The 25,175-nt window shown below is 33.3% G+C and overlaps 2 protein-coding genes across 5 annotated transcripts; both read right to left on the reverse strand.

Annotated features, from left to right (window-relative positions):
- LOC18589578 (pheophytinase, chloroplastic) lies at positions 1,526 to 9,297 on the reverse strand. Of its 4 annotated transcripts, none has more exons than XM_018128228.1 (11): positions 8,835 to 9,297; positions 8,193 to 8,285; positions 6,695 to 6,903; positions 6,363 to 6,391; positions 6,160 to 6,229; positions 4,835 to 4,979; positions 4,628 to 4,700; positions 2,767 to 2,913; positions 2,539 to 2,664; positions 1,977 to 2,135; positions 1,526 to 1,885 (listed from the first exon to the last, which is right to left on the reverse strand). In XM_018128228.1, the coding sequence occupies exons 1-10, from the start codon at positions 9,071 to 9,073 to the stop codon at positions 2,046 to 2,048; spliced, it is 1,221 nt and encodes a 406-aa protein (XP_017983717.1). In that variant the 5' UTR covers positions 9,074 to 9,297; the 3' UTR covers positions 1,526 to 1,885; positions 1,977 to 2,045. The 4 variants fall into 4 exon arrangements, with proteins under 4 accessions (XP_017983717.1, XP_017983719.1, XP_017983718.1 ...); XM_018128230.1 differs by having other exon boundaries at positions 6,695 to 6,908; positions 8,835 to 9,100; XM_018128229.1 differs by lacking the exon at positions 6,160 to 6,229 and having other exon boundaries at positions 6,356 to 6,391.
- LOC108663266 (uncharacterized protein At2g29880-like) lies at positions 11,272 to 12,328 on the reverse strand. Its single transcript, XM_018126863.1, has 2 exons — positions 11,957 to 12,328; positions 11,272 to 11,553 (listed from the first exon to the last, which is right to left on the reverse strand). The coding sequence occupies exons 1-2, from the start codon at positions 12,326 to 12,328 to the stop codon at positions 11,272 to 11,274; spliced, it is 654 nt and encodes a 217-aa protein (XP_017982352.1).

Below are 25,175 nucleotides of genomic sequence, written 5' to 3' on the forward strand. Positions count from 1 at the left end.
CTTCTAATTAATAGTTTACTAATTATTATGAATCAAAATATCATTTGTTATTTTGTATCATTAGATGTTAACGTAACAAACTAACATAATATAAAATATGATAATTATATGAGTCATTTTTCACCATTTAAGTATCATATAAGTATAAAATGACAAGTGATAATAATCAATCATTAGTCATAACCATCTATTTAATCTAAAACAAAAATACAATAATTTGATTGAATATAATAAGAAAATAATAATTTGTTTAAATTTTATTCAATAATTTAAAAAGATTTTCTCAACCTTTATTTTATTCTAAAACTAATCTTTCGCTCTTTGGTTGCTGAGGCAGACAACTTTTTTGCCACCAACAAATCACATGATTCTTAACTTGTTCATGGGCAATGGATCTAATAAGTCAAGATTAGGGTTTGCATTTTGATTTGATTTTAACTAAAACTTAGGGCTCAAACAGTAGCTTGTAGGTTGTTAATTGCCAAATAAGTTTTGCAGCCGTCAAGACTTGAGTGCCAGTTCAGTTCCAAGTGTCAATTTTTGGAGTTGATATCTTTGGCGGTGACAGCTGACGGCCGCTTGGATGCCTCAACCCCCACCTCTTTTTCTTTTAGTGCACTGCTTCAGTCAAAAGGGGAATTGATCAGGAAAAAGACCTTGCCATTTTACAAACTCCCCAGATTTTTTTCCCAAGTCAGTAATTTTTTTTATGATTGATAGCATCATTGGCACATGCTTCATTATTTTAATTTCTTCTAGACTAGATATATATACCATAGAGACAGAGAAAAAGTTTGATTAGGTACTTCTACCCCACAAGAGAACACGTAAAAGCGCATTAAACCTACAATTCTAAACGACAAAATAATGCCCCCAGCTCCATTATTGCAATGACTCGGTTTTAAGTACTATTAATTTCAGACTTAAATCACATGTCTCTTAAAAATTTAAATTCAAGATTAGTAATAATTGACTTAAATTTTCATATAACTCGTAATAATCAAATGGGATATCACAATCTCACTTATTAAAATTCTTGATATCCTCGTTAAAACTATACATCATAAGCACAATCAACGTGAAAGCTCATATCTAACTGACACATATATTGATAAAAATTATAACAATCTCGGTCCAAGCATCATTGGCACAACAACTTTTCGAACTTAAATCATGTTAAACTCAAATTATTAGTAATAATTGATTTAATCCCTTATCACAATTTGTGTTAAAAAAACACATCTTTTATGACTAAAATCAACACTCTTAAGATGTCAACATCTGATAATTTAAGATTGCAAGAAAAGTTGCGGTCTGGTTGAGCTTGATGTGTCCCAGGCACCAATGACCAATCCAGATTTTAGCGGAAAATGTTTCTTACTCCTCTTTTCACTATTGTTAGAAGAGACTCAACATCCACGTTGGAATCCAACCATATTCTACGCCGCTAGAACATCACACAATCATCACCTCATCTTAGTTTGGCCATCGCGCAAGTTTTATTTCTATGATTTTTCGCTTCCAATCACACATTCAAGCACATAAGATTCTCTATCAAAGTAGTGTAGCTCTTCGAAATACATACTGTCCGACACCATTTGAACACATTGAAATATTGCAGGGCCACGGTTTCTTCAGATTCATGCTTTGCCTATGTAGATAAATTGGTCTTTTCAGCACTTGCAAAAGCAGTCAAATATCATCAAACATTAACGCAATAAAAGAAAACAAAATCCCCTTTCTGAGCTAAGGAATATATAGGCTTCCTGCTATATAACATTGTTAATTGCTTATGAGTTGTGGAAGAACACCGGTGGCAAGAATTGACAAGGTGACATTCAATTAACAATCGTTGCAAATCTCAGCATTCAGCCTCCAGAAAATGCTACATATAAAAGGCAGTCACGAGGAGAACTTTTTTAGTTGCTTTTTGGCATGCTACTTTGAATTATGTACAGTGTGTGATTGGCAGTTACCTTTTGCAAAGGAATATCATGAATGCCAATGATGGATATAGGAGTAGCAACAAAAGCTCCACCATGGATTTAAATGGTTGTTGAAGCACTAGCTGGAGATTTATAATGGCGTGCCACAAATGACTCAACAAGTGGATTCACAAGATGTGGAGCTTCATCCTACATGCACATCCATAATAGAGAGATAGAAGTGACTAACAACATATTATAATATCCACGAACAGCAATCCATTCTGATCAGTGTTTCTTTAAATGACACTTCCTTTAATCAACAGCAAACCAAAGGCCAGTATTTAATGCCAAATTTTAGAAAGCATATATTTAAATATTTTAGGGTAAATGGTCGAAAAGATATCTGGTAATCTTTGAACATGATTGTACATGAAACAAAGATGTCTGAAAGTTCATTCTTGTAAACACACTTCAATGTGTCACATTTACTCTCGCATACATGCAAAGAAGCTTGTCTCAACACACAAACACACACACACGCTCGCGCGCTTGTGTGCGCACTAGCATGTGTATGTGTGTGTGTGCGAGAGAGAGAGAGAGAGAGAGCAACCTGAGGGCAGTGGCCAACATCAGGAAGGATGATAAAGTCTTCTACGGAATCAAAATTCCCATAGGCTCTTCCAAGCTCGATTCTTTCCCAAGGATCCTTATCACCCCATGCTATCAAAACAGGGCACTGAAAAAAGATGAAACAAGAAACAGAAACTTATCCATGAAAGTAAACATTGGACTGGAGGGAAAGAATATGGCAAATCAGAAATCAGTTGAAGAAACTCACCTTCACCCGTGGCAGTAATTCCTCAGGGAGGGGACCACCTGAGTAGCATATGAACTCAAGAAAAACATCAACAGCTCCAGGCTCTAGTCCTGGATGCAGGATACTCTGAACTAGTTCTTCAGTAACTTGAGAGGTGTCATGGTAACACTAAAATGCAATGCAGCAGAAGCAGTCAAGGCATTGCTAACTTTGTGCTTCTCTTTTCAATAAATTTCTTGGTTTCTCTATATTACACTAATGTGTCATACATATTATCAAAATCTCAATCTCAGTTCTCGATAATTACTTCTTCAATGCTACAATACCTCATAACCATATAGCTTCAAAGTTTAGATATAACAGCATTGCTAGCTTTTCAACTTAAAGACTAAGATACCATAAGTCCATGAAATTGGAGATTATGTAGGAAGCTGTCAGAGGCCCGCTAGTAAATAATCTTTTCCATTTTTGCCCTTCAACATGAAGCCTTCTAGGTCCTATTAAACCCAAAATTATTCTAGTTTATAACATTTTATAAGAATATATTTATGGAAATAAAGCAAAGGAAAAATAATGAATTGAGAAAAAATGATAAAAGCCCCAAATGCAGAAAGCCTCTTTCACCAACCAAAAGGCCCAAACAATTTTCCTTTTTTTTCTCTTTCCATTTTTTTAATCCATTTCCTTCAATGATAAAAAGCCCTATATGCACATAACCTCTTTCACCCACCAAAAGGTTTTCCTTCTTCTTTCCTTCTTTTATCAATATTATTCCCCTTTTCTTTCTTTTCTTTTCTTTTCATCTTTCTGTTTTCTTTTCATCTCTCCTCCAATTCTTCAAAAAAGTATTAATGATAGCAAATATTTTTAATGGGATTCTTTTTTTACATTCTTCCATTCTTACTCATAAGATTATGAGGAGAATTATATTATTTCACATATATCTTTTTTATTTTGGTTCAACTTTTTAATTTCATTTTATTTACTATGTTTATATTTGATTTGTTTTTTATTCCCAATTAACAAGGTTTCTTTATTTAATTTATTTCTTTCAATTTAAAATTATAGTTTGTTTTAATAAAATCGAGTCTTTTATTTATTTATTTTTTAAAAATAAAAAAATTACCATCAAATAGTTTTTCCTGAACCCTAAACCTCTTCTATATTAAGTTTGTCAAATGTTATCTTAACTTCTCTTTACAACATTTCTAGAATAGCTCTACTCTAACAGCACTTTCAACGGAAACTTCAATTGGGTCAATTATGCTCTTAAATGCAATAAATGTAAAAATATTATCATCTTATAATCAAAACATCGGTTTTAAAAAAGATTTTTTTGAATACTCATGTAACATGATTCATGTGCAAATTGCATGCTGAACAAAAAGAAGTAGCAGCAAATAGTAGTGGACTACCATGGCCTAGCATATAGGTCACAACCACACATATAAAGGTGACTCAAAGCATAGCATGCACCATTAAGCTTTCCCCTCTCCTTGCCTATTCAATTCTATTTTATCACCAGTCCAATAACTGCTCAATATCTAGCTCCTAGCCCTAGAGAATATTCAGTTTTCACAAAATTTCACATATCAAGGCGACTCTTTTGGATGCTAAAAATTAAGAAACCAAATGACAAATTAATCTGGAAAAAAAAAATTGAACTTTTATTGGTTGTAGGAAGAAGAAACTAGTAAGCATTGAATCATAGCTATGTGGTAAATCTGTCAAAACACTCAACTTGTGATACCTACTAACTTGTTAAAGCCTGTTCTGGGGCCAAGGTCAGAGGTTCAAACCTCAGTAACATCTAGACAAGCTAACTTACCCAACATATGTAAAAAGATTAATTCATTTCTTTCAAAAGCCATTAGAAGACTACCTGGCAAAGAATGCTTCTAACAGATTCCGGTGTGGCAACGGATCTGAAGAAAAGTTTGCCCACTGCAGTATTCCTGCCAAGACAGCATTACTACATTAAAACCAAGATGACTAGTGCAAGAATCTTTAATAAATGATATAAAAAAAATGAGCCAATTTTTTTTCCACTAAGCTGAAAGAAAGAAAAATGCTTCCAAATCAATGTTACCTCAGCAAACTCTGAAATGATGTGATGAAAGGTCTTCCAAACCATGGCTGCTTTGTAATATGAAGCATGCGCAGAGATATATTTAATAGGAGTATACCCCTACAGATCTGTGGCTTTGTGACTGCTGCTTGAAGACCAACCAGTCCTACATGAAGACCCCGTTATTTTAACAGGCATATTGCTGTTATTATTAATCTCCACAAAATATGAAATGCAGACAAATCCAAGCTTTGCTTGTTTTTAAAGAAAATAACATCAAATGAGAAGGTCTGCATCATTCAGACAGAAATATTGGCATCCTAAAACTACAGGAGTCCACCAACATTGTAGAAGTAGGTATCTAGAGGCCATAACCAATCAGATAAAGTGAAAATGACTGTCAACAAATTTTAAATGTTACTGAGGACATGAGTTGCACAGTATTCAAACATCTCACTCAAGCACTCTTGACAACTCTATTAGTATAAGGGGCTGCCTTGCATGTCAATATCAATTTCCACATTTATGAGGTCATAACAGTACATTTTCAAGCAAGAAGAATAGTATAATAATTTAAATAGTGAGGCAAATGGGAAAGGAAACACATGGAACCAGCAATGAAGAGTAAACTGTAACTGGAAAACTAACTTATATCCAGGCAAAGCAGGTACACAAATGTCAAGAAAGGTGGTAAGTGTACCCAGATTATATGCTTTCCCAGAATGAACTAAATTTAAATATTCTCAATGGTGAACCTATACGTCAAAGGGTAATTTAGCAACTTCCTATGGCTTTTCTTTTTTCTTTCTTTACCTTATATCAACTTAACAAGCAAAAATGTTATGCAGCAAAAACCACCCTGTTTAGGTGTTTTTATTATGCCAAAAGCTTTTTTTTTTTTGAAAATTATGGTTTATTTCATTGTAAGAGGGAGACGTTCCCTCAACCACAATAGGTGAGATTTTGTGCCTATAGGTTTCAATGTGAAACTTATTGGCTCAAAATCCTCACCCCTGTTGTGAACAAAAAAGATCACCTCTGTACCCAAAAACCAGAGTGCCTGTCCAACTGTACATCAAACAAGGCCACCAAAATGCCTCTACAAAACAAAAAAGACCACCAAGATGCCTCTGCAATGCAAAAATAATAAGGCCTCCAGAATAGCTGACAAAATACATCCCCACATGCACAATCAAACAATTTTGTTAGCCAGTAGAACACCCCCCCTTTTTTTTCTGTGGAAGCAGCGACCATTCTATTATACCAATAGTTAGGCATGCAGTCTAATGATATCTCCTCTTTCCTTTCTAACGTTTTCAGAGGAATATGAAAATATAGTTTAGAACCTTTAATTGGGGGAATCATCTTTTTTGCCATCGGGGCAGAAGGAAGGCACTGCCATGGATGCTCAGCAGCCTAAAGGAAGATCAACAATAAATAAACAGAACAAAGATAGTGTTGTCTTGCCTAGCAAAAGCAAAGCCAAAAGGTACTAACTACTAAGTCATAATGAGCAAGAGAAAGGAGATAAGAGTAACATATGAAACACCTCATTGGAAAATGCATTTAGCCCAGTATCTGCAGGTCAGTAAGGTTCATGTTATTACTTCATTCTCACAACTATAATACCATCATATCCAGAAATAATTATCATGAGTAGAGGAGCCACTGAAGTCTGAAACCTATCAAATATAAATGGCTACCAACTTTCGAACTATACACAATTGGTAAAAGCCCTCAAGAAAAGGAGTTGGGTACACAGCAAGAAGGATGTTAAAATTTACTGTAAATTATACTAAGACATCAGCTAAGCATCAAAATGTAAAAAAATAATAATAATAATAATCTGACATGAATTAGAACAATAACAAGGGTTGTTACCTCCAATAGAATTGCATATAAAGAATGCTTTGTCTTTAACCACACTGCTACAAAAATCATTCAGTTGGGAAGCCCAGGTCTCAAATGTATAGAATGAGTCCCCAACCTCACGAGGATTTGGTTTGTCTGAGTATCCATAACCAATAAGATCAATTGCATACACCCTATGTGATTTTGCAAGAACTGGAATATTTTTCCTCCAATGACTACTGTACTAAGCAAGAAATCACAAGAATTGATCATCAAGTTTGCAGAAGCAAGTTATTAAAAAGAAACATTTAAAACAATCAATAATTGATACACTGTCAAGCATGCATATACCAATTGGCTGATTGCGAAAATAAACTTTTGAGGAATGGAAAAAACTCAGAAAAAAAACAAGAAACAGTCTACTGTAAGTTCTAGATTGCAATGAACCATCCAAAAATAAACTGGTGTGTTGACAATTCTCTAAGAACAAGGGCATCTAGCACAGCATGTCCTATATATCTCACTATTGGGCATTCATAGTTATACAAATGATCATTAATTACATTAAGAATGCCAATTTAATTAGCCACCTTATGCTCAAACCTATCAAAATATGCCTTTTTGTTCCATTGAACCCTTGGATTCTTATGACTAACATAGCACACATATCTTGCCAAAACACTCTATTTGTAATTTCCATACTTGATTCCCTTTGGAACAAGGCTCAAGGCTTCCCTCACTCAAAATTTAGCTGCTATGACACAAGTGCACCAAGGAAGGCCAACAGATCTATGGAAAACGGAGTCAAGACTAAATGTTTTGAGGAAGCACAATATAAAGACTTCTTTATTGTTAGATAACTTCATTAATTGGCATGCAGTTTTGCTGCAACCAGAACCTAAACCACCACCACTAACACAATCACAACCGTTGCAAACAACATACACATCACTTCGCAGTTTCTTTAAATACTTAAAACCTGTCAAGTGAAACTTAGGGTAATTCTTAGTTCAAGAAGCAAAATGTTGTTTATTGGATAATAAAGACATCTTAAAATTCCAGTTCTGTGACATCACTCAATAAGAAAAATGGTAGTAGAAAAGATAAAAGGGAAAGGAGAGCCTCAAGGAAGGACATAGATGACAGGTGACTGCAACCACTTTTGGCATGTTGCTTGACATTGAGGTACAGAAAAAAAATAATTTTTAAGAAAGTTGTGAGGATCTAATCCTCCACCTCTCTCAACGCAGTATTATTCATTACCCTCTCATGACACAAACATGTGCATTAGCAGCAACATTGTCAAGAAATACAATTTCATTATAATATACATGAGAGGTCTTAGAACAGAAGAATAATAACAACCAAGGCTTTTTAGGAATATCAACTTGATTTCAAACAAAAACACATGCATGCAATGCAAAATATGAGAATACAAAAGCACAAGTACATTGAGCAATTTTTTACAATCAATACCTATAGAAATTACTTGTCTGCTAATGAGAAGCGAAATTTCAATTATGTAGACCTGTTTGCTCCAAAACCATGTACTAAAACCAAGGCAGGACCGCAGCTCCCAGAACATTGATAGCGGATTGAGTAGCCCCTCCAATTCCATGTACTGTAAAACAGAACATACGCCTTTAAAACTAGAGAAAAAAAAAGTTATTGAATTATAACTCGCCTTTGGGCAACTGCAGAGTATAATGACGATGTTGGATAATAAATGTTATGAAATAGAGTAACTTTTACGCTACAAACAGAGTGAACATTTTATGGTGTCAAAAAACTAATCCTTGGCATCAAAAAGGCGGATTTAAGGAAATTTCTAAGATTACAGTGCCTCTCAAGACTCCTAATCCAAATAGCTAGTTAGGAAAACGTATTTGTATGAAATGGTTTACTTGGTATTTTGATTTCGTAAAGCGTGAGAGGGTGTATATAACTTTATGGAGATTCTTCTTACAACTATTGTGCTCCCTACTAGATTAAAATTCCCTCAGAAAGCTAAAAATCAACACCCATGGGCATTCTACCTCTGCTTTTTAGCTGTATTTTCCGCAGTTCTAAAAGAAATTCAACTACTTATACAATATGCTAATATAGAAGAAGAAGAAGAAGAAGAAAAGAAATTAAAGCCAATAGAAAGGGGAACGATATAGAAGAGTACCAGCTTTGAACGTGAGGCTTGGGGCTGCTCTTGTCCAGAATTTGATCACCTGTGGTGGAATGATCACTTGAAAGGGAGCATACAATGAACCCATTTGGCCTGAAGCGTGAAAGATTGGAAATTGAAGGGAGGGGCGACGCGGAAAGCTTGGTTCGTCGAGCAGAGAACAGTGCAAGAGGAAATTCTAGTCTTGACAAGGGCAGAGTAGTAAGAGAGTTGGAGCCGGTTGCCATTAGCATTGAGGCGAGAGAAAGAGAGAGTGTGTTTGTGTGTCTGACACTGACAGGCTGCGTGGAGTCAGGAGCGGTTCAGAAAGCAAAGAGGAGCCTCAGATTATATCTGAGGTTTGCCAGTGGTGGGTGTTAGTCCACGATGCCAACATGCAACTCACTCACACGGCCTCTCCCTTCTCGCTGAGCGTTGAACCTGGACGCTGGTCCAGCGGAATCGGGTGGCTTTGCTTGTCGCAAAATATTTGCCATGTATTAGACCGGCTAGTGATAGGATGGTAAATTAAGAAGAAATTAATATTCAAATTCATTTTTAGCCAAATCAATTGCCACTTGACACTGATAGAAATGTGACATTTGATATTTTACAATATAATGTGATTGCAAGTAATATGATTATAAGTAATGCGATTGTAGAAAATATAACATTATAGTATTTGATATATAAGCAATGTAATGATTAAAATACAGAGAGATAATGTTGCAGTGTTTGTTTTATAAGTATTTTATAAGGTATGTAATGTTGATTTTTTAAAACTATCCTTATATATTAAAATACAAGTTTAACATGTATTTTTTTATTGTTAATTTTTATATAATGTTATTTTTTAAATATATTTTTAATATCATATATTTTATTTTTCATTTCTTATTACAAGTATATATTTTATTTTTATTTTTAATATAATTTCTTATATTATATATTTTATTTAAATTTTTTTTAAAAGATAATATTTTATTTTTATTTCTTAATAGGTTGTATATGTATACATTAATGTGATAGCTTCCTCTCTTGTTTATGAATCTACTAGTAATGATGAATAGTATGAGAGAAGAAAAAAAAAAACCCAAATTGTCTTTGCAATGCTAGAGGAAGAAGAAAAAATGAGCAGTACACAAGTGTTCTCATTGACACTAAATAACATCACATGAGATTTTTGTGTTCAAGTTTTAGATATTAGAAATACAGATCAATCAAGTCGTATAAAGCTAATTATTGCTGTCAGAATCTCCACCAGCCGTTGCATGTCGTGCAGCAGACTGCAGATTCTTTGCTCCTTTTAGTTAGGCTACTAAGCTATAGCTACCCGAATCTGTTTCTGCATTTCATCTCCACAGACCCTCAGGTAAGCATCCGCCTCCTGCTGCCTTGTTGAATTCTCAGCAAATTGTTAGTTTGTTTGCTTAGAAAACGGAGGAAAACAAAGTGGGAAAAACAAACAGAAAACGATGCTTCCTTGTTGTATTATTTCCAGTGCCTTGGGTCTTGTCAAATATGCCTACTCTAAATTTTTACTCGAGCCAGGAATTGGAACTCTTTGTGTTACTGGGCTTTTGTCATCAAATTATGATATATCTGCTTGCCAGGAAACAGGATGGAGTACATATCTGCTATATAGCTTTCAAGTTTTAATGAAATTTCAGCTACAATTTTTTATATCTAATTCAGTTGAGCGGATGTTTTAGCATTTTGCAAACCGTTGCAATTACAATTAAGCCTTCATTACTTATGAAGAAAATGAGAAAGTGTCTTGTAACCAATAGCAAATTGGCAACAAAATGCCCATAATTCTCAATCTCCAATTAATTTCTTCTAAAAATATCATAAATTCAAATTAAATTGCTATCAAGCTAAAACAAAATATCAAGCATAACATCACCAAAACCATATAACTAAAAATCTTAAATGAAGTTCCTTGATTAATGCTCTAAACCAAAAGTCATAAAGTTATAATAAAACCAAAGTTGAAGTCACTTAAAGGATAAACCCACCATTGTTAAAATACAAAAGAGTTCAAAGTTAATAACATTGCTAAAGTTCACCCAAAATTGATAGCTAGTTCTTTGCAATAACAATACACATCATTGCTTTAGATTGAGCCACTAAGCAAAGCCTTCACATAAATTTTCTGCAACTCTTCTGACAATGAAAATATATAATTTATCTTCCACATATCACTAGAAATGATATGTCCGCCTTACAATTTCTTCGATAGTCAAACCTTCAACTCCCTGAACTATCTCAACTACACACTTTTTTAACCTCTCATCTTCAGCCATGAATTGAAAACAACTTGCTAATTTATCAGTTCCTTCCCTTGCACCTTGACAAATTTCTCCAATCTTATCCACACTAGATTAGAATGCATGAACAATGTTACTTTTTGTCCTAGTTTTTTTACGAGTCACCTCTCTATCACCTTGCTCTATAGTCCTTCTTCTAGCAGCAGTAGATCCCTCACTATTGGTAGCTTGAGCAGGAAAACATCATCATCACCATTGTCATCTTCATCAATAGTCAATGCATTGAAAGCTTCTGAAGCTACCCTTGTTGTTGCAAATGCAACTTCCTCAGTTTCTATGTTCTCCACTGCATCAGCTGGTGACTTTGCTCCTTCCCCAATTGCTCTATCCTTCCCAAATATAATGGCTAATTGATCAAAGTGAGGGAAAGGATTGTTTCTAAGTCCTGCAGCAGCCGGGTAAATCTATATATATAACCAAATATAAGGCATCAAAAAACCATGCAAAAGTTGATCATGGCCATCTTAACATCTGCTTTCATTACCACTCACAATCAAGCAACCACAAACACACAATATTACTAGTGTACAAATTTTGTTATGTTAGCTTGAATGAGACCAAAATGAATTAATCCACTCAACACACAAAATTTTTTATAAATGATATACACTTATTTAAATAGAATGCACAAACTTTATTCATAACATTTTTTTGTTTTCTTAATACTAATACCCCTGAACAGCTTCCCATTGTGACAGTAATGTGATTCATAATTTACAGCCCTAAACCTAGTCATAAGTTCTACTAAATCCCTTAAAAAATACATGGCAAATACCATGAACAACTTAAATAAATTAGAATCATTACCTTCACCCAACCAATCCAAACATCATCATCACAAGTAACACATTTCTTAACATCATCCCAACCGAATCCAGAAGTGGAATGCGATATCATCTCAGCAACTTCCCTATACTGCGTCTTCAACAACCTCATTCTAGAGTTAATATGGGGGATAGCCCTTATGTTGCAATTTAGGATCCTTTCTTTCATCCATTTCTCAAGTTGTTGCAAGTAACCAGGCTTGAATGTCCCATTATTTCTACCCCAACTTCTTTCATTCACAAGATCAATGCAGCTGTTAATTAAGACTCCATCTTCAGTAGGTGTCCACTGATGGGTGGATTTTTTACTTGTCCTCCCTAATCCTTGAGAGATACAACGTCCATCTACAAGCATAAAACGTAATATAAAAAAGGCGTAATAACAATTATATAGTATACAATAAGTAAATTAAAAATTAAAGAAGAAACATAACTTATCTAATTAAGAACAAATACAAATATATCTCAATCAACACAAGTTTGAGCTATTACAAATAAAGCATACAACATTTGTTGAACCAAGTAAAAAATTAAGTTTCATTTCTAGAAGCTATCCAATCATTCCACATTTCTTGTGCCAAGTTATTTCTCCAAGTAGTCCATGCATTTGATGTCACAATGTAATAGGTCATATCAGCATTTTGCATCGCTTCTGATTCCACATACTCTTCATCCATTTCATTCTCAAGTGGATCATGTGTCATTTCTCTCTTAATGTGATTGTGTAATAATGCACAAGCAGAGATAATTTTACATTTTGTTTTCACTGGGTACCAAGACCTCTCTCTAAGTATTGCTCACTTCATCTTAAGGAATCCAAAACATCTCTCAATAACATTCCTAGCACCAGAGTGTTTGTAATTAAACAATTCTTTTTTTGAACGAGGAGTACGATTTTGTCTCCATTCATTCAAATGATAACGTTGATCTTTATATAAAGTTAAAATCCCTCTCCATTTGTATACCCAACATCACATAAGTAGAAAAAATCTATGATAAAAAATTTAATTTTAGTTCATCACTCTAAACAATGTCAAGCTAAAATCGTTAATAATTTAATGCATATTTTCCTCATACCTTTTGCGACTATCAATCCATTTCTTCTAGATATTGCATCTTGAAGACCCTAGAGTCTGAAGCAGAACCCTTCCATCCAGGTAAGATATATATGAATTGCATATCCTGTGAACATCCCCCTAACACATTTGTAGCAATTTCATTCTTCCTTGTTCTGTATTTAGGCTTATCTATTTCCAATGCACTGACTTTAATGTAGGTTCCATCTAAAGCACCTAAACAATTCTATTTTTTTCAATAAAATAATGACAAAAATTATCCTTTATTTGCATTTTTAATAGATTCTTATACTTAAGCTATAAATGTTTAAGGAATTTTAGTTCACCTTAAACCATTTCCATCTGAAGTCAGTTGAATTCTCGGGGTACAAGCTCTGGCTTTTTTAGCAGTATTGATTGCAATCTTGAAACAAAATTCAAAACTAAACCAAAATGCCTACTCACTGTGTCACCACTTCTAACAAATTCTCTCTTTATGATCCTATTCTTTGCATGATGAGAAATGATGTATAAAAAGATAGCCACCATTTCCTCAACATTCATGTTTTTTGTTGGTGTAAGCCTACCAATGCAGTGAAGCATATTACATAGGTTATAAAATGCAGCCCTATCCATTCTAATATTTTCAATTCATGTTAAATAAGAATTAAACACCATTCTCCTAAAATTCAATTGCCTAATAAGATGTCTCCTATAAGTACTAGTTTTGGATCTTTTACACTTTCTAGTATACATTAAAATATGATAACATCCTTGAACCAAAGTATTAGCTAAAAATATTATGTTAAACAACTCAATGGCTAATACAATAGCAGACACGATAGTTGCAATTTGCTCTTGAGAAAACCCTTCCATTGTGTGAACTAACAATATAAAAAATAATTAAAATCATGAAATATAAACATTATATAGAAACAGCATATACATTATCAATCAGAATTATTCAACAAATAACATTTGACGTGATTTAGACGAAAAAAGTTACACGAGAGAGATTGATTTCACCTTGTAAATATATTCCAACATTTATTCTCTTTTATCTTTAGAGTAGCCAAATAAAATGTCACTAGCTTTACTTAAAGAATTATAGGCCCTTCATTTGATACATGGGAATCTAATTAATTAATTAGTAATGGTTGTCACAGCAGCATAAGTGCTAAGGAACTTGATATATATATACATGCTTGGAGGGGATTCAATTTCGAAGAAAGCTTAGTGCTGTGTTTTTTTTTATTATTTTGAGGTTTAGATTCTTTACTAATTAATATTCTTGAATAATTGGCTATTGTTAATCCATTTTTGTTTTTGGCTTTAGATATGGCTTATTGGGTTTTGCCTTTCGAAACTCAAAATCACTAGCTATAGCTCATTGTCAATCATCCTAATTTAGACTTAAGCACAGCTGCACTAATCATATCTAACTTGCAAAAAGTTTTGAAATTTTAATGTCTAATTAGAGATCTGAGAGCTTTTCTCTCAAGACCATGATTATGATATGTCTCTCAAGAATTTTTTTTTTTTGAATAATTATAGCACTTGCCATTGTTTCTATCCAGCAGGATTCTAGAATAAAGAACTAAACAAGCATAGCAGCCTAAATAGATATATCAACAATAAGTTGAAAAGGGTGGGGATTAAGAGACTCATGCTGTGAGCTTCTCCAATTCCTCCACAGCATAATTCAAAGCATGAAGTATCATTTTCTTCACCTCTAATTTATCCTCTTTAGCCTTATGGTTGTGTGGTAGAACCCAAAACTCCTTAGTTAAACAGATGCATTCATGAATGTTTTCAGGAGACACAAAGTCAAGAGCAAGTTTTATGCATGACTTGAGATTTCTCTCAAGACTTACTAAACATCAACTAATAAGGAAAACCCAATAGAACAAAATCAATATGTTAGATTTCAAAAGATCTCTAAAAAAATTTAGAGAACCTGAAATATCAGAAGATCTCAGGAAAAAATTACCTATGCCTCTTGTTGAAGATTAGCCCAGAAATCCAATGTTTCTTGACGATCAAGGCCAATTGTTTCACTGATAAAACAAAAATATAAATATGAAGAAAACCCAAATTAAAAGAAAAAAAACCCAATTTGAAGAATACAAGAAAAAGATAAAAAAAAACAAGAGAGAAAGTAAAAGAAGAATGGGAGATTTCAACCCACAATTGCAGATGATGAAGAAGCAGGACCTTATTGCCTAGAAGAAGGAAGAGTGACTTTAGCAAAATGGAGAAGAAACAGCAAACCTTAAACCCCAAAAACAACAATGAATAAGGTTTAAAAGGGATTGTGAGTAATTTTTTTAAAAGATGATGGGTAAAAATGTCTTTAAAGATATTGCAGAGTACAATGTAATGTGATTGCATTGGTTTTGGACTGCAATCACATTACATCCTTTAACTGCAATGTGATAGCATTGCAATCTTACGTTGTAGTGGTCTGTTGCAAAACAAATACTGCAATACAATTTAATTGGACACATTGTAGGGAATGTGCTCTCACTTCCCTCATACCAAACGCCACCTTCTCTAATAGCTCAAGCAGTCTTGATCAGTAAGGAGTTTGAATAGGTAGATCCATTTTGCCAATCAAGGCCTGACATCATCAATCACCAAGGGTCGTGGTTTAGACAGGTTTTTCCATTAATGGGAAAGTTGAAAGACAGGATAGATAAGTGTAAGCTAATTAAGTAGATTCATAAATACTTAGTTAGTATGTCAAGTGAGAAGATCACGTCAACATGCACATGATCTAAAAATCAATTAACAATTCGAACAAGGTAAATTCAAGTTGTTCGTTGCTATAAAAGAAGAGCTTACCATTGGCGCAGAATAAAGTTCAGCTCTATTAGCTGGTCTCTAAAGTTGCTTTTTGATCTAAACACCCAAGATTCTATTGGATTCGGTGGGGTTTTTGGTTTGTTGGAATTTTTTACCCTAAGTAGAGAGTAGAAAATGGTTACTGAACTTTCATTCAAAATATTTTTTCTTAATGTTCCAACACACAACATACTTATTTCTAGTTCACAAAAGTGACTCTTAAGCTACTAAGAAGCTGAACTTTAATTACACACACATAACTCAAGTTTTACATTCATTAAAAAAAAACCCTCTACCCACATTAACTAAAGTTAACTTCAATAAATATCACAGTACACCCAAGCATTTGGTTCATTGATTAGTGCATGATCATCCTACTTCAAGAGCAGGGTTTGCGTTCCGCTTCCCCTAATTATAAAAAAAAAATCACTGTAAATTACTCATCAACATACTTCCCTTTAATAATGAAATGCCTCATACTTTGAAACAGTGATTAATAAAGTTGATCGGATGCAAATTGAGGTCAATTAAAATGTTTCAAAATGATAAAAGATGAAAGTAATAATTTATGATAAAATATTCTGCATGCGAGTAAATAACAATAAAATAATAATATTTTATCCGAGGAGAATTTGAGAGATAAAAGGGTGATTCGGAGGTCAATTGAGGTATAATAAGGAACTTTGGCAACCAATGAGACAAGATAAAATTTTTAGAATAAAATAATACTTTATTAATAAAATAATATTAAAATATTAATATTTAACCAGGTGTTGAAATCAGTCATGAAGAAGGATCATATGGTTGATCCAAGTAGGGGAGAAGATGTCAAGCCTGACTCTATAAAATACTTGTCATGACATACATGTGATGGATAGCATGTTTGCATGCTAGGAGAGTCCCGAAAAATTTACAAAAGTCGATATTGTACCTAGAGGTACAACAAAGTTGATTTAAGCCTCCAACTAGATCAAATAGAGAATTTAAGAAGAAATTAAGAATATTAAGTCCCAGAATGGTTTAATATGGTGATTTAGAATTCGATGATCAATTTAGAGTCAAACTAGAATTTTCACTATCTAGGGGTAAAATGGTCATTTGCCACTTGGGGACAAAATGAGAATTTTTAGAAAATATTTTTGGCCCTATTTGACTTATTGGAGTATGATTTGAAGTATTGGAGTATGATTTGAGGTTAAGAAGTGAAAAAAATTTATTCTTGGTATTTTTTGGAGCATAGGGGTAAATGGTAATTTTACCATCCCATGGGCAAAATAGTAATTTTCTAGCACCAGGACATTTGTCCAGCACATGGTCTTCCCTTATCTTCATTTTGACCATTGACTAATCATGTGGTGGAGATAAAAAGGTTTAAAATTTTTAAAGTTTTAAAAATAGACCAATGGAAACATGCCACGTGTCAAGCAAGAATACTTTATTATTTTTCATAAAAATCAGCCCATATTTATCCCATTTTCTCTTCATGTGGCCGACCATAGTAAGAACAAGAGAAGAAAGGAAAAAAACACAAAACCTAGGTGGAAAAATTGAAGAAAAAGTGTGGGATTTCAAAGGATCAAGCAATCAAAGGTAAAATTTCTTGATTTTGACTTGTGATCTACCTTTCCCATGCATTTCTCCTTATTTTCTGTAGTTAAATTTCATGTTTTCATAGTGAATTCATGGCTGCCCAAATGGGTATGGAGAGAGAATGAAGTTAGATTGATTTGATTTTAAGTTATGTTAGTGTTTTTAGTTAGTTTAGCATATTTAGAAACAAATCAATAAGAAAATAATTCATTTTCCCCCATCACCATTATTGGCCGAATTTTTTAGGGAGGATATTGTGGCTGAAATTGATAATATTTCATGATATTTGGGTGATATTTGATGTTTGGTGAGGCTAGAAATTAAATGGAAAATTTTCGTGTGAAAATCTGAATTTTTACCTAATGTATAGACATGTGTGATTATTGACCCGGGACTGATAAATTGAATCTCATTCATAGTTACTGAGGTAATTTAGGTATAATTGGAGTGTAGAAAGTGAGAAGAATTGATTTGGAGTTAAATTGGAGATTTTAGCCGATTAGGCCGATTATAGTGTGACTTAGGTCCAATATCACATTTAAGTGATTAATCAGACATTTTGCATCCCATCGCATGCATTCATTTAGATTTAGAGAGCCTAAAATAGTTTATGATAAATTGACACAATTTATTGAAATTCGTATCACGTATGATGTAAAGGTGGTGAGCCCTCTAACAAGGGTAAAGAGATTATGCCCGAAGACTGAGAATAAAAGTATATCGAACTCCTAGTACTGTGAGTAACCTTACCATCATTTTAATTATCTAAAGTATGTTTTTAATCTATTTTGATGAAATTTTATGAAAATGAAATTAAATGGTAAATCTTGAGTTTTACAAACAAAATGTATCTACATGAAAAGATTTTATAAATTGTTTTAAAATTGAATGATGATTTTGAAAAATAGAATAATTGGAGACCACTTGTTATGAATTAAATTTATGAATCTAATGGCTTATGACAGTATTTGCATGAATGACTGAATTGGTATTGGTGTTGAAATATATAAAATGTGTATTTAGCCTTGAAAGGCTGTGAATTATAATAATTGTCATGTCATGCTAGAATGAATTTTATTGATTGGTGGATTATATATTAATTAATCACTGCAGTAGGGGGTTTCTGTGGATCAGCCTTTTAGAGGGGCACGGTATACCCCATTATATTCTTACCTCAAACGGAGAGGCGTGTAGGGTATCTCTTGGGGTAAAGCTTAGGGTTCACTTCACGCCAAACCACCACGTGAAGGGAAACTCAGTCAACGCCAAGGAACGGCTGTGTTTTCTCAAACTAAAAATATCTTTTACGTGTATACAAAATTTTTAACAACCTTGGCGGGCTCGAGTGTACGCCTCTGATCAAGGTGTCATCGAGTATATTTGATGGCATGAGCCAACTGTTTATAAAAGTCATAAGCCCTAATGAGAAATTAAATGAAATACAACCGTTTGCATAGGTTGGGATGAACTTTCAAATTGTGAAATACTTAAAATGATGGGATATTTTAATTGTCTCCTTTTACTCAACTTTAGCTGATTTAAATGGTATTTGTTTACTCATTGGGATTTTATAATCTCACCACCCTCCCTTCCACCCATTTCAGGCTCAGAGTAGGCTGTAGATAGCTGATTCCATCGAGGGCTTCTATTGGATTAACGTCCTTCACACAGTAGGTTCACAGTTTCTTTAATTTTGGTTAATGTGGGCCCACTTGATATTGTAAATTTAATAGTTTATTGTGCTACAGTATGAATGAATTTATTTTGTTTTTACGTTACAAAAAGTATTTACGCATAACTCCAAAATTTCTGTTTATAAGAGAATAAAATATTTTATTGAATATTTTGTTTTATCTTCTTATTATATTCAAATAATTATAATTTCATTTTGAATAAAGGTTTTATATGCCTAAACTTATTTTTAATTGTGAATTATGCGATTGGTACATGTTTACTACATTTTTAACTGGTTTCGAAATTTTCAGTGGAAAATGACCAAAATGCCCCTGTGAGATAAAAATTTTTATTTTATCAGTTTTAAGTTAGAAATAACTCAAAATCCTTTAGAACATAAAATTTGGCAAAAGTTACTCACTGGGGGAAATGAGAAACTGATACTAAGCCTTGCGGGGTTCTGGTTGGCCTTCCCGGAGATGAGTGCCCATCGGGGCACGCGGCGGTTGTCACGGGCTCGATGAGAGTTCTAGGTTGTGACAAATAAGCTGCTGTGAGACTCCTAGTGCTTCTCGGAGTTGCTGGAATCATTCTCTTGAAAGTGCTTTGGTGCTTTGAAGACCAAGAAAACACACCTAAACCAAGAGAGAATACATAGCCCAAAATGCATTTCATATCATCAACATTTCCAACCCAATCACTATTCTTATAACCATTTAGTTTCAACTTTGAATTTTTCTCAAATCTGATTCCATAATCAATGGTGCCCATGACATACCTTAGCATCCTTTTTGCTGCTCCTAAGATGCAACTAACTAGGTTTACTCATGAATTTAGGAAGCAAACTTGCTGCAAAAATCAAATCAAGCCTTGTAGTTGTGAGATAAAACAAACTTTCGATTAAGATTCCATACATGCTTGAATCTACAATTCTTCCACCTTATTTTCTTCTAAATTTTTCATTCACCACCAAAGGAATATCAACAGGTTTGCAACCAAGCATGCCAAACTTTTTCAAAATATTTTTAACATATTTCTTTTGACAAATAAAAACTCAATGTCCATCTTGATATAGCTTAATAACAAGAAAGTGATGTAGCAACCCCAAATCACTCATCTCATATTTTTTTCATCATCTCTATTTTCAATTTTTCAATCATTTTTTTGTTGTTTCCTGTATGAACTAAATTATCAACATAAAGTGTAACAAGAAGAATATCAGCTGTACCTTGATGCTTCACATACAAAGTAGGCTCATTCTTGCTTCTTTCAAATCCTTGCCCAAGGAATTAACTATTGATCTCACTATATCATGCTTTAGGAGCTTGCTTCAACCCATAAAGAACTTTCTTTAATTTATACACTTTCTTTTCTTGGCCGTTAATTACAAAGCCTGGAGGTTGTTGCACATACACTTCTTTTTTTTAATTCTCCATTTAAAAATGCTTGTTGCACATACACTTCTTTTTTTTAATTCTCCGTTTAAAAATGCTTATTTCACATCAAGTTGATATAAATTCTAATTTTTTTGAGTTACTGTGTCCAAATGAGCTACTAGAGCAAAAGTCTCATTGAAGTCAATAACAAATTGTTGTGCATACCCTTTTACCATAGATCTAGCTTTATTTCTTTGGATCGAACCATCTAGATTGTGTTTCATCTTGTACACTCCATATCAATAACTCTTTCGTCATTTAACTTCTCTACCAAGTATCATGTTTTGTTCTTTTCAATTGCATCGATTTCTTCTTGCATACCATTCCTTCAAGCTTCCTCATTGATTGTTTCTTCAAAAGTTTTTGGTTCTATAACACAATAATTGCATCTAACGTAAACATCACTCAAAACTCCTCATTTTTCTTGGAGTTGAGCTCAGTAAAGAAGAACTAGAGATCGGTGGAGATGGAGTATTTTATTAACCTTGATTTACTTCATGTTTTTATTTAACAAAAATCACATGTTATCTTAAACTTAATGTCAAGCATTTGAATTGTCTCAAATATGTTTTTAATCCCTTAATGTTACAAAATTGTTTGAAAAGCCATCCATCATTTGAAACTATCATAAAAGGTTTCAAACAATGCATGCTTAACTACTAATGCAAGAGCAAACATGTCTTGAGATGTCATTTGAATGTAAGAACAAGGCAATCAAGAAATAGTTGAAGAGAAGTGCCAAAAGTTAAGAAAACCTCAAGACACAAGTTAAGAGTCAATACTAGAGAAGCTCAAGTAGATCCAAAGGTAGAAAGAGTGCAAAACTTGAAGAATATAAAGCCATAGTCGATTTTGAAATGTCTATAGTAGACCCTGTTCCAGAAAGTTCAAGAAAATCAAGTTTTGAACAAACATAGTAGACCTTGGCTCAAGTATAGTCAACCATGATAAGTCAAAAGCATGAAAAAGTTGACTTTACATAAACATAGTCGACTATAGAGGAGGCATTGTCAACTATAGGAGCTCAAATTTACAAAAAAAATATGTTCTTAGGAGAAAAATCAAATAAAGAAAAGATATACTCGATTATGGAGCCCTAATTTGAGAAATTTGAAGAATATTCGACCTTAGGAGAATTGTAGTCAACCTTCAAGCTTCAGCAACGATTAGATTTGATTCAAACTTTTGTCTAATGGCTCCAAACTTCACCTTAGCTATAAATAACTGCATTTTAGCCATTTCGAAGTAAAAGAAGACCTAAACCAAAGCTTCAAACCCTAGAGAGACCTCTAAAAGCTTATCCTCTCTCTTTAGCTTCATTTTAGTCTTCTATCAAGCTTAAAAAGTTGAATACTTACTTTATTTGAGCTGATATTTCTTCTCTCACTAGACCCAACCTAAAATCTCTAGCATCTAACCTTTGTAGAGACATTCTTGCTATATCTTGTGCTCATCTTGTAAAGGTTCTAGCTTAACCTTAAAAAGCTATTTGTGGGTTTGTAGTTGAGCCTTTTAAAAACCATTCTTGTAAGGGTTACCATTTGATCTCATGAAAAAGTTATTATGAGAGTTACCGCTTGATCATTTTAAAAAGCAAGAATCCTTTTGTGGATTATGTAAGGGTTGTCGCTTGATCTCGTAAAAAGTCGGTGTAAGGATTACTGCTTGATCTCATTAAAAAGTAAGAATCTTTTTAGTTGATTGGAAATTCCTTAGTTGCAAAAGGAGCGAATGTAGGCATCAAAAAAGCTGAACTATTATAGTATCTTTGTGTCTCTTTTTAATTTTTCTCATTATTATTCATTGTTGCCATTTGCCTTAGGAAAATAGTTTTGTATCAATTTATCATTTTACACTTAGGAAAATATTTTCAATTTATTATTCATAGCTAGTATTTAACTTAGGAAAATATTTTTCTTTGGTATATTATTTTTATGCTTAGTAATTTATTGTTACAAAGTTGTTTTTGATACTAGAAAATATTTTTGGGTGAAAATTTTTTTATTTTTATACTTAGATATTCAAAGAAATTTTTAATATACCAATTCACCCCTTATTGGTATATCACTCTTTGAGATTTCTACACTAACAATTAGTATCAGAGCTTGGTCTAAAATTTTGTAGGTCTAACCTCCTTTGAGAGATCCATTGTAAAAGCTTAAATCGATAAAAATAGAAGTGATAGCAATCGTACTTGGTGAAAAGCAATCAATCTAAAGGCTACTCTTTTTTGTAAGTATAAACTATTATTATTGAAAAAAAGTATGAAAATGTTTATTCAATCTATGGACTTAGATGTTTGGAGTGTAATACTAGATAGTCCTCATGTACCTTATAAGGAAGTAGATAGCAAGATAATGACTAAAACTAGACATGAGTGGAATGATAAGGATAAGAAATTGATTCAAATCAATTACAAGGCATATAATACCCTTCTTTTTTCCTTAAGAGCTAGTGAGTTTAATAAGGTATCAATATGTGAAAATGTCAAGCAAATTTGAGATACTTTAGAAACCACATATGAGGGCACCAACCAAGTCAAGAAATCCAAAGTTGGATTGCTTACACATGACTATAAACTCTTTAGGATGAAAGAAGGTGAATTTATTAATGCGATTTTGAAAGGTTCACAAATATTATTGGTGGTCTAAAAGCCTTAGGAAAGGATTCTCCCAATGCACAACTTGCAAGGAAGATCCTTTATAACCTACCAAAATCTTGGAGACTCAAAGCCATAGCTATAGAATGTTAGCTCGATAAGTTTTTGATGATAACAAAACATTCTCATTCATTAATGTCTAACTATACTACTTGAGTGTGCAAGATGAAATATATGTAAATAATAAATTAATGACTAGAAAGCAAACATCAAAACTCGTCAAAATAAGGAGTTATAAATGAGCTACAAACAGAAGTCTCTACGTTAGATAACCAAGGGAGTTATTCATCCACAGTCCAAAAGTGAAATTAACTGCTTCAAAGACGGTAAGCTCTTAATTGGTTAAAATCTCACTTAACCGATTAACGAAGTAAAGCAGATTGCGAGACAGAGAAGACTTAATCGACTAAGAAATATGGTTAGCCAAGTAAAAGCTCATGATCAAAAATTTGATTACGAGACAGAGAAGACTTAATCGACTAAGAAGAATGTTTAGCCAGCTAAAAGCTCACAGTTAAAACTTTGATTGCGAAACAAAGAAGACTTAATCGACTAAGAAGAATGGTTATCTAGCTAAAAGCTCACTATTTGAGAATCTAAATTTGAATGTTTAAAGACATACTAATGGCTAGAATAGACTCTAAACTGTTTTCAACGGTCTAAAGCTATCAACATCCATTAGAGTTGATTTTTTAAGTATAAAAGACATCTCCAACAGCTAAGAAATGTATGAGATGCTTCCAAGAAAAAAAAGAGCCCAAAAATAGGAAAAATTCTCTCAATCCTTCTTGCACTTCACTCAAATCTTTGTAATAAAGCTTAGCACTTCATCTTGTACCGTTCAGATCAGGTTTGTGATCATAGGTGCTTCTTCATATCTGTACTTCTTAATTACTTAGAGTGTGCGAGGCACTCTAAGGGGATTAATCAAGCTTGGTTTAGCTTGGTTGTTGTTGTATGTTCTAACTTGGCCTTAGAAAAGTTAATTTTGGGTTTTGATTGATCTCGAAAAAAACCATTATTAAAAACTGTGGCTGAACCTGTGCAAAGCCATTGTAAAAGCTTCGTGGAAGCTTGGCAATTATATCGATTCTAGTGATTTGGTTTGAAAATCCTTGATTGGAAGATCAAGGTAGTAGATGTAGGTCAAAGAGATCGAACCACTATAAATCTTTAAGCATTGTCTACCCTCTTTTACTTTTAATTTCACTCTTCTTCAAATTATTTTTCCATCAGGCATTTCTCATAATTGACCTTTAACTAGCTTCTAATCAGAAATTAAGCTTAATGACATTCAGAAAGTGCTATTCAACTCCCTTCTAGCACACATCTTTAGGACCAACAAGTGGTATCAGAGCTTAACCCTCATTTTTAAGGCTTAACATTCAAAGGCAAGATCCAAATGGTTCTTCAAAAATTTGTTGTTGTTAAAGGAAAATCCATAAATAGACTACCTCTGTTTGATGGACCAAACTACCCCTATTGGAGCACTAGAATGTCTATTTACATAAGAGCAATAGATTATGAAATGTGGGATGTCATCGTTGATGGACCTTATATCCCTTCGACCATGAATGTTGTGACCAATGAAAGGATTTCTAAGCCAAGGGTTGAATGGACTAAGGTTAAAACCAAAAAGGTTTAAACAAACTTTAAGTCAATAAATACTCTACATTGTGCCTTAACTCCTACAGAATTTAACAAAGTGTCAAGCTGTACAATTGCCAAACAAGTTTGTGACAAACTTAGAATCATTCATGAAGAGACTTCACAAGTCAAGGAGTCCAAAATTGATTTCCTAACCCATAACTATGAAATGTTCAAAATGGAATCTGGTGAAGATATCACCAGTATGGTTGATAGGGTTACTAGCATCACCAACAAACTCAATCAGTTAAGTAAGCCAATCCCTAAATATGAACTTGTCAAAAGACTTCTTAAAAG

Source organism: Theobroma cacao, chromosome 9 (assembly GCF_000208745.1).
Source record: "Theobroma cacao cultivar B97-61/B2 chromosome 9, Criollo_cocoa_genome_V2, whole genome shotgun sequence".
NCBI classification, from domain to species: domain Eukaryota; kingdom Viridiplantae; phylum Streptophyta; class Magnoliopsida; order Malvales; family Malvaceae; genus Theobroma; species Theobroma cacao.